Source organism: Primulina huaijiensis, unplaced genomic scaffold, assembly GCF_012295235.1.
Source record: "Primulina huaijiensis isolate GDHJ02 unplaced genomic scaffold, ASM1229523v2 scaffold38877, whole genome shotgun sequence".
In the NCBI taxonomy this organism is placed as follows: domain Eukaryota; kingdom Viridiplantae; phylum Streptophyta; class Magnoliopsida; order Lamiales; family Gesneriaceae; genus Primulina; species Primulina huaijiensis.
In genome coordinates this window covers 149,679-163,305 of record NW_027359117.1, presented here as the reverse complement: position 1 = coordinate 163,305, position 13,627 = coordinate 149,679, and the positions used below count along the sequence as shown (strand labels likewise).

Here is a 13,627-nt window from a genome sequence, read left to right as displayed (position 1 = left end):
GTGTGTGTGTGTGTGTGTGTGTGTGTTATAATCCATAAATCTCTAAGAGTAAATATCTTGATAATTTAAATGGATGAATAAAAATATTATTAATTTATCTAATAAAATTATTATAACAACTTATTTTGGTGAAATATAAAAATAATTAAATGATTTTTTGATCATAATCAATAACTTAAATAATTTTATTAAAAATGATTATGTTAAAAATATGTTCACGTGCGTTAGTTATAATATATACATGTTGTCACGATATCATTAGTATCGTTTTTCAATGTTCTTGAATTGGTAAAACGTGTAAAAAACTTTAATTATCAAAATTAAAATTTTGTTGATGTATGTGATTTGACTGACTTCTGTTTCTGTTTACTTTAAAGATAATAGTAACATTTTGTGACGAAAAATGCAACATTTTTTTACATAATTGGGCCTGTATTTTAATTTCTCCTGGGTTAAAAATTGAAACTGGGCTTTTTAATCCAATTATATCAACGATTGAGAATCTTGATGGCCCAAATAGTATTTGTTAAGGATTAGGAGGTCCGCAAATGGATTTTTATATAAATAATAAATAATATTCCACATTATCATTCTAATTTTTTAGCCGACCAAATTATCCTTAACTATTGCCTTTCTTATATAAAATTTTGATTCACCCAACAGTTGAAATTAAGAACAATTTTTTTTATATTTTTATTATATATAAAATAAAAAATAACAAAAAAATATTGCTTTTAACATTTTATGGTAATCTATTTTTTTTTTTTGGTCAAATTTTCGGTTGATAGTTTATGTTAAAAACATCGGTGTTGAACAAAATAATAATAATAATAATAATAATTTTTAAACATTTCTCAAAAATAATTAACCAATATTTTTGTTTATCCTGACTAAATCTTGGGATATATTATGAGTAATATTAATTTTGAAAATTAAAAGTACATATTTTTTTATTTCATATTTTAATTTAGGCAAAAACTTGTGTGAGACGGTCTCACGGGTCGTATTTGTGAGACTGATATCTTATTTGGGTCATCAACGAAAAAATATTACTTTTTATGCTAAGAGTATTACTTTTTATTGTGAATATGGGTAGGGTTGGCCCGTTTCACAGATTAAGATCCGTGAGACGGTCTCACATGAGACCCACTCTTTAATTTATATATAATACACGAATTATGCTGAATTCTTAAAATATAAATGATTTATTAGTTAACATTTAAGTTGCTGGGATAAATAAAAAAGGAAAAAAATGGAATAACTCTTAATTATTATATATGAATAATAAACTTTTTTCTTAATATCAAAATTATCCATCACACATTTTAGCGTGGAGACAACACACAATTTATATTTTATTTATTAAATATAAATAAAACAGTAGAGCTCGCGGCGGCATCGCCACTCCATCTGCAGCGATTTGGCGTCCTTTTGGGAAAGTGAGCGGCGGCGGCAGCCGCAGCGCCGCTGGTCCCAGGGATGCGGAGTCTGGTACCACCCGACCTTACTGGACTTCTCTCTCCAGGTGGCTGGCGGCGCTGCATGCACCCGTAAAGAATGAAATTTTATGTGTAATTTTTCTAAAACTGGATTACAAGCCAAGCCTTAGGCATGGGGTTTATGCCCCCGTGTGGATCTCTGGTGAAAGTTTTAGGTACCGTCTCTTTTACCCTTTTGCTATTACAACCGTGCTATGCATTCTGTATATTCTGTAGCTTGGAATCGAATTTGAATCAATTTTCGTAGGAAGAGATGAATTGAGCTGATTTTCAGATATCTAGGTTATAATTGGGTGATATATGTTCTTATTTTTTGGGATGTTTTTGTCCCGAACTATTTCTTTCCAATTGGATGACCGAAATCAGGAAGTCATTCTCTTCCAGGCTTTTATGATTTTCTTAAAGCTCCGTTTCTAAAAAAATGTGTACTACTTCGAAAACTATAACCTCTATCTGTAAAACAAGGTGGAGCTTGAAAGTTTGTATGAACGTCTACATGAGAAATAGATCACCTGATCTTTTATGAAAGCAAGTTGAAATTTTTAAGATCATTCGTGGGGGTTTTAGCATTCATGACCCTTGAATGGATTCTAATGCCTGGATAAATAAGTCCCATGGAATTAATTTCGCCTTTTTTTTATCTGCTGTTCTGTTTTGTTTTGATATATGATTTGGGTCGAATAATCCAACAATTGCATCATAGATTTTGAATTATGATAATATGTTCATCACTGTCTATTTAAGAAATTTGAAATCAGTGAAAGAGTGGGATAATCTTTGTTCCCGTAAATTTTGGAATTTAAATGGCGCAAAATAATTGTTAAGTTTGTATTTATTTTCCGGAAATGTTTCCATAGCCAGAAATAAAACCAAGTATACAACACAATGGTATGGTTTCCCGAAAATTAATTCTCATTTTTTCATCTCTCTCAAGATAATCATTAATTCTAATTCAACATTTATTATCACTTAAAATACCCCACTATTATTTTATTCTAAATCAATACACTAAATTTTAAAGTTTAACATCTTTTAGAAAATAAACAAATACTATGTAACTGTATAAACCTAGCACATTTTTACATGGAATCTACGGTGCAGATTTGCAGCTTTAGAAGTCAGCACATAATATACAACACATTCTCCAAAATCAAATTTTCAAAACTTCCTTGGAAACACCGGAAATGAAATCAAACATTGTCAAGGTTTTAGGAATCCGTGGTTTAATAGCTGTTTTGTGTTCTTTAAAGATTTTGATTGAAGGTATTGAACTACTCGGTGAAATTTCATTCACACTTCTTTTGACATATTTTTCAGATGATTTAAATGAGAATGATGACAAACAAATTTTGGGACTGATCGATGCTCTTTGGTGGCTGGAATTTAAATTACACTTAAAGAATGAACATTCATCAATTCATTTGTTAGGAAAATTAGTGTTTAAAATATTTAAAATGAGATATTCCTTGCATAGAATATATTTGATTAGTCGAGAAGAGGTGCAATTTGATAATTTATTCAGACCATGGGGATTTTATTCAATTATATACTTTCGGTTACTGTAATCTAGGTGGTCTTGTGCTCCCGAGCTTGTTACTCCCAAATGTTTGGGGCATAACATGTTTGAGTTTTGTTGACGTGTTAGAGTTGTTAATTTTTAGATTGATTATTTGATGGTTTTCTGACTTGTTCGAGTTACGCTTATTTTCACATGTTAAAATGAATTTTGTGATTATAAGGATTTCTTTTGTGATTGAAATTTGGATTATAATCTAACGATATTTGGTTTGTAACAACAGTTGGAATCAGCTAGTTATTGTTGAGCATTTTGACGAAATTATTTTTCATGACAAATAAAGTAACGTTGTCAACAACACCCAACTGCAAGAATGTTGATCCCATATTATATTTATTTGATATCATGACCCTATCATGACATTAAATATGTTATCGAAAATGCAAACAAATGGAAGATTTTAATCTATATAAAGTGCTTGATTGATTGATGGTATAATTTGACATAATAAATTAATCATAGTTCGGAGGAATAATAATTCCACTTTAAATAGCATTGACAAAATCCATGACGTGTTTTAACTTTTAAGTTGCAATGATCATAAAACATCTGTCACCTCCTCATCACTTTCAAGACCATTGTTTTTTGATCATGATTCCAAGTCTTCTTAGTCATTCTAGTTGGATATTTGGTCTGATGTACATGTTATAGAATTTCACAACACTTTGTCCGATATATGTAAAGTGCGCCCATGTTAGCACAATGGATATCACTAGCAACTTGTTTTAGTTTTCTTTCCAAGATAAGGATGAAAGTGTGACAAATTTTAATTCGTTATTGGTGTGATAAAATGGAAATAACATTTTTTACGTTGGTGAATTGAATATTAGTTGATGGAGTCTTCTATTAAGTCATGATGTCTTTTATTTTTGTCAACCCTTATTTGAACCTTCATTGCGTGTATTCAAGGAAATCACGGTGGATATAAGATTCTCTAATTGTTTTCTTCTTATCCAATCCTCATCATACCTATATGATACCTATGTTCTTGTGGGTAGGGGTGTTCATTAAACGGTTTACACCGAAAAAACCGACCGGATCATAAATTTCGGTTTTTTTGGTTCGGTTTAAACGGTTTTTCGGTCGGTTATGGTTTTGATTTTTTATACTTTCGGTTTTTCGGTTCGGTTATCGGTTTTTGAAATTTTAAAACCGAAAAAACCGAACCGACCATTTAAAATATAATAATAAATAATAAAATATTTAATATAAGTAATTTCATTAGGTTTACTATTTTACTTCCTTGCTTTTCTTCTAAACTTTTCATCTTCTACTTCAATCTCTCTCCAGCCGACTCTCCTACAGTGCTACCATATCAAATATCAAAGTTCTTAACTTTTTTGTTGTTTTCTTCTTAAAATATTGAAACACGGGTAGGGAGTTTTTTTTAATCATTTTAAAATAGTAAATGAAGGATACCCATTTACCCATTGACAATGTTTTTTATTGTTCTGCACTAAATAGTTTTTCTTCCTGTTTAGTCTCATTAACCTCTCAAATTAAAAAATTCTACTTGCAAACACTTATTTGGGAGAGATTGAGAAAATATGGATTGTTATTGGCTCTATCTTTACTGACTTCATTGGAGAATAGGTAAATTAATATTTTCTCAAAAAATCAGAACATTTAAAATAATATTTAACTTTAAAATTTTGTTTTTTAGATGACTTTAAAGGTTTCTTATATCTTCCTTATAAAATTTTTATATTAATATCTTAATAGACGACCGAAAAAGGTGGTAAACTTGATATTTTAATTTCCCTACACATGAGGATTTTAGTTGCAGGAGTTAATGGATCCAATGCTGGAATTATTCACTATCAAAATATCCAAATTCCAAATTTCTTACAATTGTCATAGCTATATTTTTTATTATTTTGTTTTGATATTTGTGAGATACTAAACAAATTGGTTACAAGAATTATAGCTATGCTTATTTTTTATTACTTTATTTTGATTTTTGTAAATAATCAAAATCAATTTGATTGTGGTTTTTATTATACTTTTTTTAAAATTTATAACGTACAACTTCATTTATAACTAAATTTATTACACAAACCGTAATAACCGACCGTAACAACCAAACCGTAATACAAAAAAACCAAACTGGATCGAATTAAAATGGTTTGGTTTAGGATTAGACATGCGAAAAACCGTAAACCGAAAAACCGAACCGAAGTTTATTAAACCGAACCAAACCGACCGTTGCACACCCCTACTTGTGGGCTTACAACCGAGTGCTTCAAAAGTTCGTCAGTCCCCTCTTCTTGTCGATAAATTGTCACAAGCTCCATTAAAGATCTCTTGCTCTTACATTTCCCATATCTTCGTTTGAATTTGGATAGTACAATAATACATGTAGGTTTTATTCGTTAAATTAGTTTTCATCCATGACAGCTAAAAGTACTTGAGTTGATGGATTCATTTGAACTGGAAGCTCATGGAATTATGTTATGACTGTAACAAACATTCAACAATCGTTGGCTAACAAGGGTCGTGGACTATATCTGAAGATGATGTCCTGGTGGAGTTTGTGAAAGAGCATCATGGAGAGAATAGGGGTTCAAATTATGGGAACTCTGGGCGTAGTAGACTTACAATGACGAACCTCTTTTTTTCTAATCTACAAAGATGTATTCTGAACTGAGAAAGAAAGATTTATTGCTCAGATTCATGGAAACACCGAATTTAAAAGACACCTGCATATTTGTTTGACAATTTACCTTTAAGAGACATGCTCCGAACATTAGCTGCTCAATTCTTCACCATGACCATAATTTCATCACTTTTAACTTCGTTTGAACCCCAAGATCCAAATTCTTTGTATCTCTCCTAATCTCCACTATGTTAAAATGTATATTACCAAAAGATCCTTCACAGAACACACATGATATTCAAATATACTTTAGAACTTGTAATTCAAGATGTTGATGTTGGTGGTGTTCATGAAATTTAGATCATGTTCTACAAGCCATGGCAATAATGCATTTGAAAGTTAATAGGAAGATAATCTCCAACAAAGATAATTATTAGTGATGGTAATGTCATACTGAATTAATATTATGCTATCGATGTTTTCGCTTTACATTGTGTTCTAGATAAAGTAAGAAATATTTTGGAATCACTCTTGTTTGGTCGTAAAGCATTAATTGTTTTGCTGCATTCTTACTCGGCTAATAAAAGATTCTTTATGCATTACAAATTTGGGATTGCTTCATTCTCGCTCAGTCACACATTTTTTTTAAAATCTAAATTGTTGCGTGAATTACGATTCCATATATTCTTACCATATTTCTATATAACGATTAACTTGTTTTTATTTGTCAGTTTCGTGGATGCAGGTCACTCAACAATGAAGTAAACCCTCTTCCTTTTCATTATTAACCCATGTCATGAATTATGCCGTTTTTCTTTTTTGTACTTCAGAGCGTAAATTAAAACCATCAAACTATTATAATTGATCATAATCCTGTTGTCTAGTAATTCCTGCCCTCTTTCCATGGTTTTCTCTCGGTCTTGAATTATTCTTGGATATGCATTCAGAAAAGAATTATATTTGTGGTCGTAAATCAAAGTTGGACTTTGGAATTGGAAAATTGATTGAAAAGAATTATATTTTTATCACATGTTATTTGTTTTCTTTTATAATGCATTAATCATATCTATCAACATTGAATTTTCACTTGATTTAAAATTTTTATTTTAGAATCTCAAACGTAGTGACTTCCTTCAATTAAATTTTTTTGTTTGAAAAGGTATCAAAATAATAAAATGTGATTATATATTCAAAATGTTTTAGGTTCCAAATATTGTTTTTGTGCATCTTATCCTCATGTTACCTTAGCAGAACCTGCCATTTTTGTTGTGAAGGGAGACTTTTAATTTCCGAAAAATCTGGGGGTTTAGCCTTTTAGGAGGATGATTTATGTAATAAGCCATCCTGTTTTTAATGTATTGATTTTATATGGGGATATAATTGTCAAAATATGGTTCATACACGCAGATTCCACGTGTGAGTCACTTTGGTTGGACTTGGGGATTTAGTGCTTTTCTTAAAGCATTAGCTTTAGGACACTGCCTTTTCAATTGGGATATAACGGCATCGGCTAGAGATATTTAGCATGAACGTTTGACTGTGGGTTAGTGTTTTCGTTGATGATAAATCTTTTTCTTGTTGTAATTAATTTTCTGTCCACTTTTATTTTATGTTACTTAGCTGATTTGAGTGAGTAAATCTCGTACAATGCTAATTTTAATTATTAAATGATATCGTTGATAGTTCATTAGACGAAATAAAATTGAGGTCCTTGTAAATGAGGTTGAGAGAATACGACACGTCCAACTAGTGAATTGTGGGCATCGAATTGCTCGGATATTATTAAGTGAATACATTGAGTGTGATTGGTCAAAGATTGTCAAAATCGAAGAAGGGTACCAATTGCGTCAAAAACTTGAAAGCATTGTAATGTATGGACAACAAAAGTGTTTATGGACTTGCCTGTTATTGGTTTTTAGTCTGCTTTACGGTTCATGCCGACGCGTGGATAGACTAGCATTCAAGCGGGGCTAAACTCTAGGTTTTTGCCTATAAATTAGACAAGCCCCATTAGGGTTCTTACACTTTTTCATAGCCTCCATTCTCAACTCAACTTTTGTCCTACAAGAATTCCTTTCCCCCCTTTCTAAGTCGACTCAATTGTTTTTTTTTAATCAAGTATTGAGGATTATGGCTTTCGATGGTTCTGGATGCTCAGGATCTACATCTGGAACAACCGAACGTGGGGCAAAGAAAACACCATGGACTTCAGCAGAAGACGAGATTCTGATGGAGTACGTAAGCAAGCATGGTGAGGGAAACTGGGCTTCTATTCAAAAGATATCTGGACTAGATAAATCAGGGAAGAGCTGTAGAAACAGATGGGCCAATTATTTGAGGCCTCATCTGAAGAAAGGTGCATTTTCTGCTGAGGAAGAAGAAATTATTATTGAGCTTCATGGGAAACATGGTAACAAATGGGCTCACATCGCTGCTCAGGTTATTAATTTGGTTCGGATGATTTTTTTTTCTTGGTGGTTGATTTTTTCACCAGTATGCAGTAAAGGGTTCAACATTGTAATTTACTAATTTCTTCTCATTAATATAGCTTCCTGGTAGAACAGACAACGAGGTCAAGAATTTCTGGAATATCAGATTGAAGAAAAGCCAACGTGTGGGTTTGGAGATTCACCGTCAGCAAATGAGTCAAACAAATCAGCTCCTCAGTTCTTCACCATCAAACAAATCACTTTCTTCACCCACTTTGGTTACATTGCCTTCTGTCAAACAGATCTTACCGAATTCGTTTTTGCCAGTGTTACCGGTTCAAGAAAATTATCTCAATTTTGGCTTCGATCCCCACCCAAACAAGGTAGTTTTAGCCCTTCCATCCATGAAATCACCAGAAATGGTCACATCAACTCTTAAACCTTTTTCAAGTGATCATGTGATTGCCATCCCAAATAATGCTGCTAGGGATTTTGAGGTGATGGAATCAGAATTCATGCATGGTAATACATCGATTTACTGATATTTAATCTTTATTTATTACCATGTAAACTGTTTATGGGCAACATAGGAAGGATTTTGGTACAATTCAAATTGTTGATATTTAATTGAAATTTAGTTTCTAGTTTCACAATTCATGACAAAACCACCTTTGATATTTTTTACAAGAACTAAACTGCAGTTTTTTAACCATTTCGAATCTTCGATATATTTGTTCATTTTCTTTTGCTAAGCATATTTTTTCTGTTGCTCCATTACGCATTGGTTCTTGTTTGATGGTAAGCATCAACTCTTTGGGGTCTTGCTGTTAAATGTTAATGGGATCGAACATTTATGGCCGACTTATCGTCACTTGATTCATGAATGAAATTTAGTCAGTCTTGTTTGCGATAGATATTCACTTTTCCCCCCATAATTTAGCATAATACATTGTTTTACTTGTTCCCTCAGGCACAGGAGCCAAGGCATCGGGGTCAGGCATCAATTTTATGGACGATGAACTGTCCATGCTTCTAGACAACTTCCCGTTAGTTGTGCCCCTCCCCGAATGGGATGATTTACATCCCCGCCTGTGTTCCGATTCGTCGTGCAAATATTGAAGTTGAAAGCGGACACAAAGTGTTGATGATATGCGAAGCTGAAGATTGGCAAATATTTTGTATTTTGGAATGTCATTGACGGGGATTTTCTCGTCTAGTCTGAATTTTTTTTAGCTTAAGTGGGTGTTATCGCTAATGTATAATGTTTAGGAATTAGATATTATTACAAGCCAAATTTTATTTCAAGAAAATTAAATTGTTCTAATCAATTTCAGAAATAATTTGTGTATGTCCATGAAAAAAAAGAATGTAAGACATGCCTTACAATACGAGAGTGGCGTACAAGGATATAATTCGGATAATCGACTTAATATCTTGAAGGTGAATTTTTTTTTTTAAAAAAGAGTAATTTTGATTTCAAGGAAATTAAGAACAATTATGTTCTTAATTGTGATGGATTTCAACTTATTCTATTAGAAAACAATCTAAAATATATATGACAAAAACTTGTGTGAGACGGTCTCACGGGTCGTATTTTGTGAGACTGATCTCTTATTTGGATCATCCATGAAAAATTATTAATTTTTATGTTAAGAGTATTATTTTTTATTGTGAATATCGGTAGGGTTGACCCGTCTCACAGATAATGATTCGTGAGACCGTCTCACAAAAGACCTACTCAATATATATATATATATATAATATAATATAATTACAAATACATGGAAATTTACACAATATGAGTTGAAAAAATCCATTTATATGTGAAATCCCAATAGTAATTATATAATAATTTGTTAATACAATAATAGCAATATATGGGTAATCTTATTTTGTTAATTCTATCGGAAAAATGACTTAATTGATTCTTGTCAGCGCCGTCACACTGATTTGTGAAACCCTAACCATTTTCGAGATTTTTCTTCCTATAAATATGTATTATTATGTGGTTACAAATTCACATCAACAATAATTTACGTTTAATTGCAACAGAGAGAGCGAGCGAAGCGGCGCTTCCGGCGGCCATTTTGGCTTTCCGGCAGCAAAGATACGTTGTTCTCCTGGGACTGGTGGCCGCAGTGCCGCTGCCGTCGTGGTGGATGTGGAGGGCCCTCTCTCTGCTTTGCCCGTCACTCCACTTCATCCCACACACCAGGAGGATGACATCATATTCTGCAGCACAAATAAAATAAATTTTATGTATAATTTTTCTAAAAAAAAATGATTTTGTTTTTTCCAGTTTTTAGGTAACCAAACAAATCCAGCATGGGTTACCCTATAAACAATCGGAAGCCTCGTGTGTTCTCACAATCATACATAGTCTTCACTGATCTTTGGTCAATATTGGAAAACATTAATTAGCTCACTTTTTTTTGTCTGTTCATCAATTTTTCCATTTGAAACTATTGGAAGGACATGGCACAAGATGGATCTGGAAACTTTGCTACAAATGACATGAGCTCAAAGAAAGGATGGACTGAGGCTCAAGATAAGATCTTGGGAGACTATTTGCAGGAGCATGGTGAAGAGAATTGGTGTTTAGTACCCAAAAATACTAGGTTAAAGAGATCTGAAACTCTCGGATCACCTTCACAAACTTGCTCGAACCTGCTGACGCATTTTAGCAACGAAATGAGTGGCCCGGACTTCGTCGCTGATGGCTTCTAAGTCTAATACATCATCTTCCTCAAATGCATTGCCATGCTTTAAGAAAATATACAACTACAAGTAGTTCGATCCAAGGGCATTGATATATATGCTTGGTATGATAAAAACAATTTGCTGAAGTTAATACCATTAGTTCATACCAGCAAAGAATCGTCTATAACGATTACATTTCCAGTTACATTTTGTAATATACTCGCGGTAGCACCACTGTGTAATGATTTTAGTGAAAAATATTGTTTTTTTTCAGCTACTTATATGTTGTTGATGGTTGATGGCATCCTTACTACTCGTTTATTATTAGATGATTAGCGACCGATTTTGCAAATCCGTCATTAGAGAAAAATAATAACAGAATTTTTTGGCGCCGTTTGATTAGCAACTGATTCAGCAGATCTGTTTTTAGAGAAAAACGACGATGAATTCTTTTTTTTAGCGCAAGAATTAGTGACAACTCAAAGCTTCAGGCTATTCATATATGTTGAAGGGCTTAGTGTTAGAACTGTAGAACCCACAATGTACGTATCTTTGATTATTTCATGCACGAGGCACGTCTTCCACTTTAACTAAACTAAACAGTTTTCATTCATTCAAATCCCCCAAAAGATGATCTTTTTATCATGCACGAGGCACGTCTTAACACTCTCTTATTCGAAACCGATTGTTTATGTCAATCTCTAATTTGAGACTGATATTTTTAATATTCTTTAATTTTTGAGATCAAAATATAAGTGTGGTCTATAATAAGGCCCAAAATATTTAGAAAATAGACTAGACACTTGACAAGATCTCTTTTAACTCCCACTTGCTCCAAACCTAGAAGTCGCTCACTTTCATGTGTTTGTTGTTGCCGTCCTCGATCTCCACCATCCACACTCGTTGTCACCGCCGTGGTCCGCCCCACCGTCTGTAGCCTTCATCGATTACTGTTATTTTTGTTTATTTTTCTGTCTTCTTTTTCTTTATTTGGCTATATATTTATGTGTATTAGAGATATGACTTTGCGCACATAACCGCTGCCGCGAACCTCGACACCATCCGCCATAGCTCGTCCTTTCTCTAGGTAAATTTCTACACTTTTTTATTCAATTTGTATTTTTAGATTAGAATATCAGTTTAATTCAACTATTATCTTTACGAATCTTCAATTTTTTTATCATTTAGTTCATCGCACAATATTTCCATTTGTAAACGAATATCTTGTCTTCCACATGCACGTTATCTATCATTAATTATCACATCTCGCGAACCAATCAATTCTTTATAAGATGAATGAATTAAATTTGACGAATAAATAGAAGGAAAATGAAATTAAATACAAACACGATCATGAATTGTAAAAAGCATATATGGATCGCGATTGTCAAATTTTTTGAAAAAGGTATTAAATTTGCTATTAATAAGTATGTTTTAATTTTTAGAAAAATGTTTTCTTGTTTTTTGTTTTTGTTTTTTTACTATACTAGTATACTACTATATAAGAATGTTTCGAGTTAATGATCTCAACATCATGGACAACATTTTAAGATACATTATAGCTTTTAAGGTTTGCAAATAAAGAATTTTTAGAATAACAATGAAGATTTAGATTAATAATTCATTATTATTTTATTATTATGTGATTACTTTAGTTTTTTTAAAAATATATATTTAATACTGCGTTTCGATTGAGAAATTAATTCAAAATCACTAATACCAAATTCATGATTCTAAATTCATTTAATTTATTTGACTAAATTTAATTTTGGTGATTTTGAATTGACCCCTATCATTCCATTAGAAACAATCTAAAATATATAGTATATAATTACAAAGACATGGAAATTTACACAATAAGAGTTGAGTAAATGCATTTATATGTGAAATCCCAATAATATTTTTATAATAATTTGTTAATAAAATAATAGCAATATATGGGTAATCATATTTTGTTAATTCAATCGGAAAAATGACAAAATAAATTCTTGTCATCGTCGCCACAAAGATGTGTGAAACCCTAATTATATTATTTTCGAGGAGGGTCTCACTCCAGGAGGCTGGCAGCATAATCTGTAGCACAAAAAATTTAATTTTGTTTGTAATTTTTCTATAAAAAAAAAGATTTTTGTTTTTCCAGTTTTTAGGTAACCGAACAAACCCGGCATGCGACGCCATGCTAAAGTTTGGGTATAACCCCCTTTCCCTTTTTCTTATCATTTCTACCTGTTCCTTGGTTTTGATTGATTTTAGATTGAGATTGTATTAAGTATTTGTTGATGTTCTTACGTTTTAGGATTTTTTTGGCATGTTTATTTTCTATTCGCATTGGATTTACTGAAATCGAAAGTACTATCCAGCATTAAGTTATCCACGCGCGATGATATCGTCTTTTGTTATTGATTTTTATAAGTTCATATACATACTTCATTACTAATCAGCAGTGTCTCTTTTTCATTGAAACAGCTTCCAGGATGAAGAGACAGAAACGTGCTGGTCTTGCTATTTCCCCTCCAGAAGTAGGCCAACCACCACATTCATTTTCATCTCTTTTGGCTTCGGTTCAGCCGGCCACATCCAAATATCTCATCTTTCTTCAAGAATGTCCGACTTCCGACTGTAAACGATCCTTCATCAAACCTACTTGATAATTCCTTCTCTAACAACCAGCTGCTGACCCTTTTTCGGGACAAAGCTTGGCCTTTTCGCTGGTTTCTCCCCACAGATCACTTTCTTTATTATCCTGTCCAGCCACTGCTCCTCTTTCTAGCTAGCCAGAGCTTATCAAGTGCATCCCCAATGCCTTTAGCTGTGCACAATTCCCCGT

At 32.5% G+C, this 13,627-nt stretch overlaps 1 protein-coding gene and 1 long non-coding RNA gene across 12 annotated transcripts; one reads left to right on the top strand and one right to left on the bottom strand.

The window, feature by feature from the left end:
* The first annotated feature begins 1,344 nt into the window (after positions 1-1,344).
* On the top strand, positions 1,345-9,422 carry LOC140968923 (transcription factor MYB86-like). 11 transcript variants are annotated; one of them, XM_073430086.1, is made up of 5 exons: positions 1,345-1,654; positions 6,403-6,504; positions 7,830-8,110; positions 8,220-8,622; positions 9,071-9,422. In XM_073430086.1, exons 2-5 carry the CDS (start codon positions 6,468-6,470, stop codon positions 9,217-9,219), a joined length of 870 nt encoding a protein of 289 aa, XP_073286187.1. In that variant the 5' UTR covers positions 1,345-1,654; positions 6,403-6,467; the 3' UTR covers positions 9,220-9,422. The 11 variants fall into 11 exon arrangements, with proteins under 11 accessions (XP_073286187.1, XP_073286186.1, XP_073286185.1 ...); XM_073430090.1 differs by having other exon boundaries at positions 1,346-1,654; positions 6,403-6,432; positions 7,791-8,110; XM_073430092.1 differs by having other exon boundaries at positions 1,348-1,654; positions 6,403-6,432.
* LOC140968925 (uncharacterized) lies at positions 2,147-5,459 on the bottom strand. Its single transcript, XR_012173854.1, has 2 exons — positions 5,287-5,459; positions 2,147-4,055 (listed from the first exon to the last, which is right to left on the bottom strand). It is a non-coding gene; the product is annotated as an uncharacterized lncRNA (long non-coding RNA).
* Positions 9,423-13,627: the final 4,205 nt, after the last annotated feature.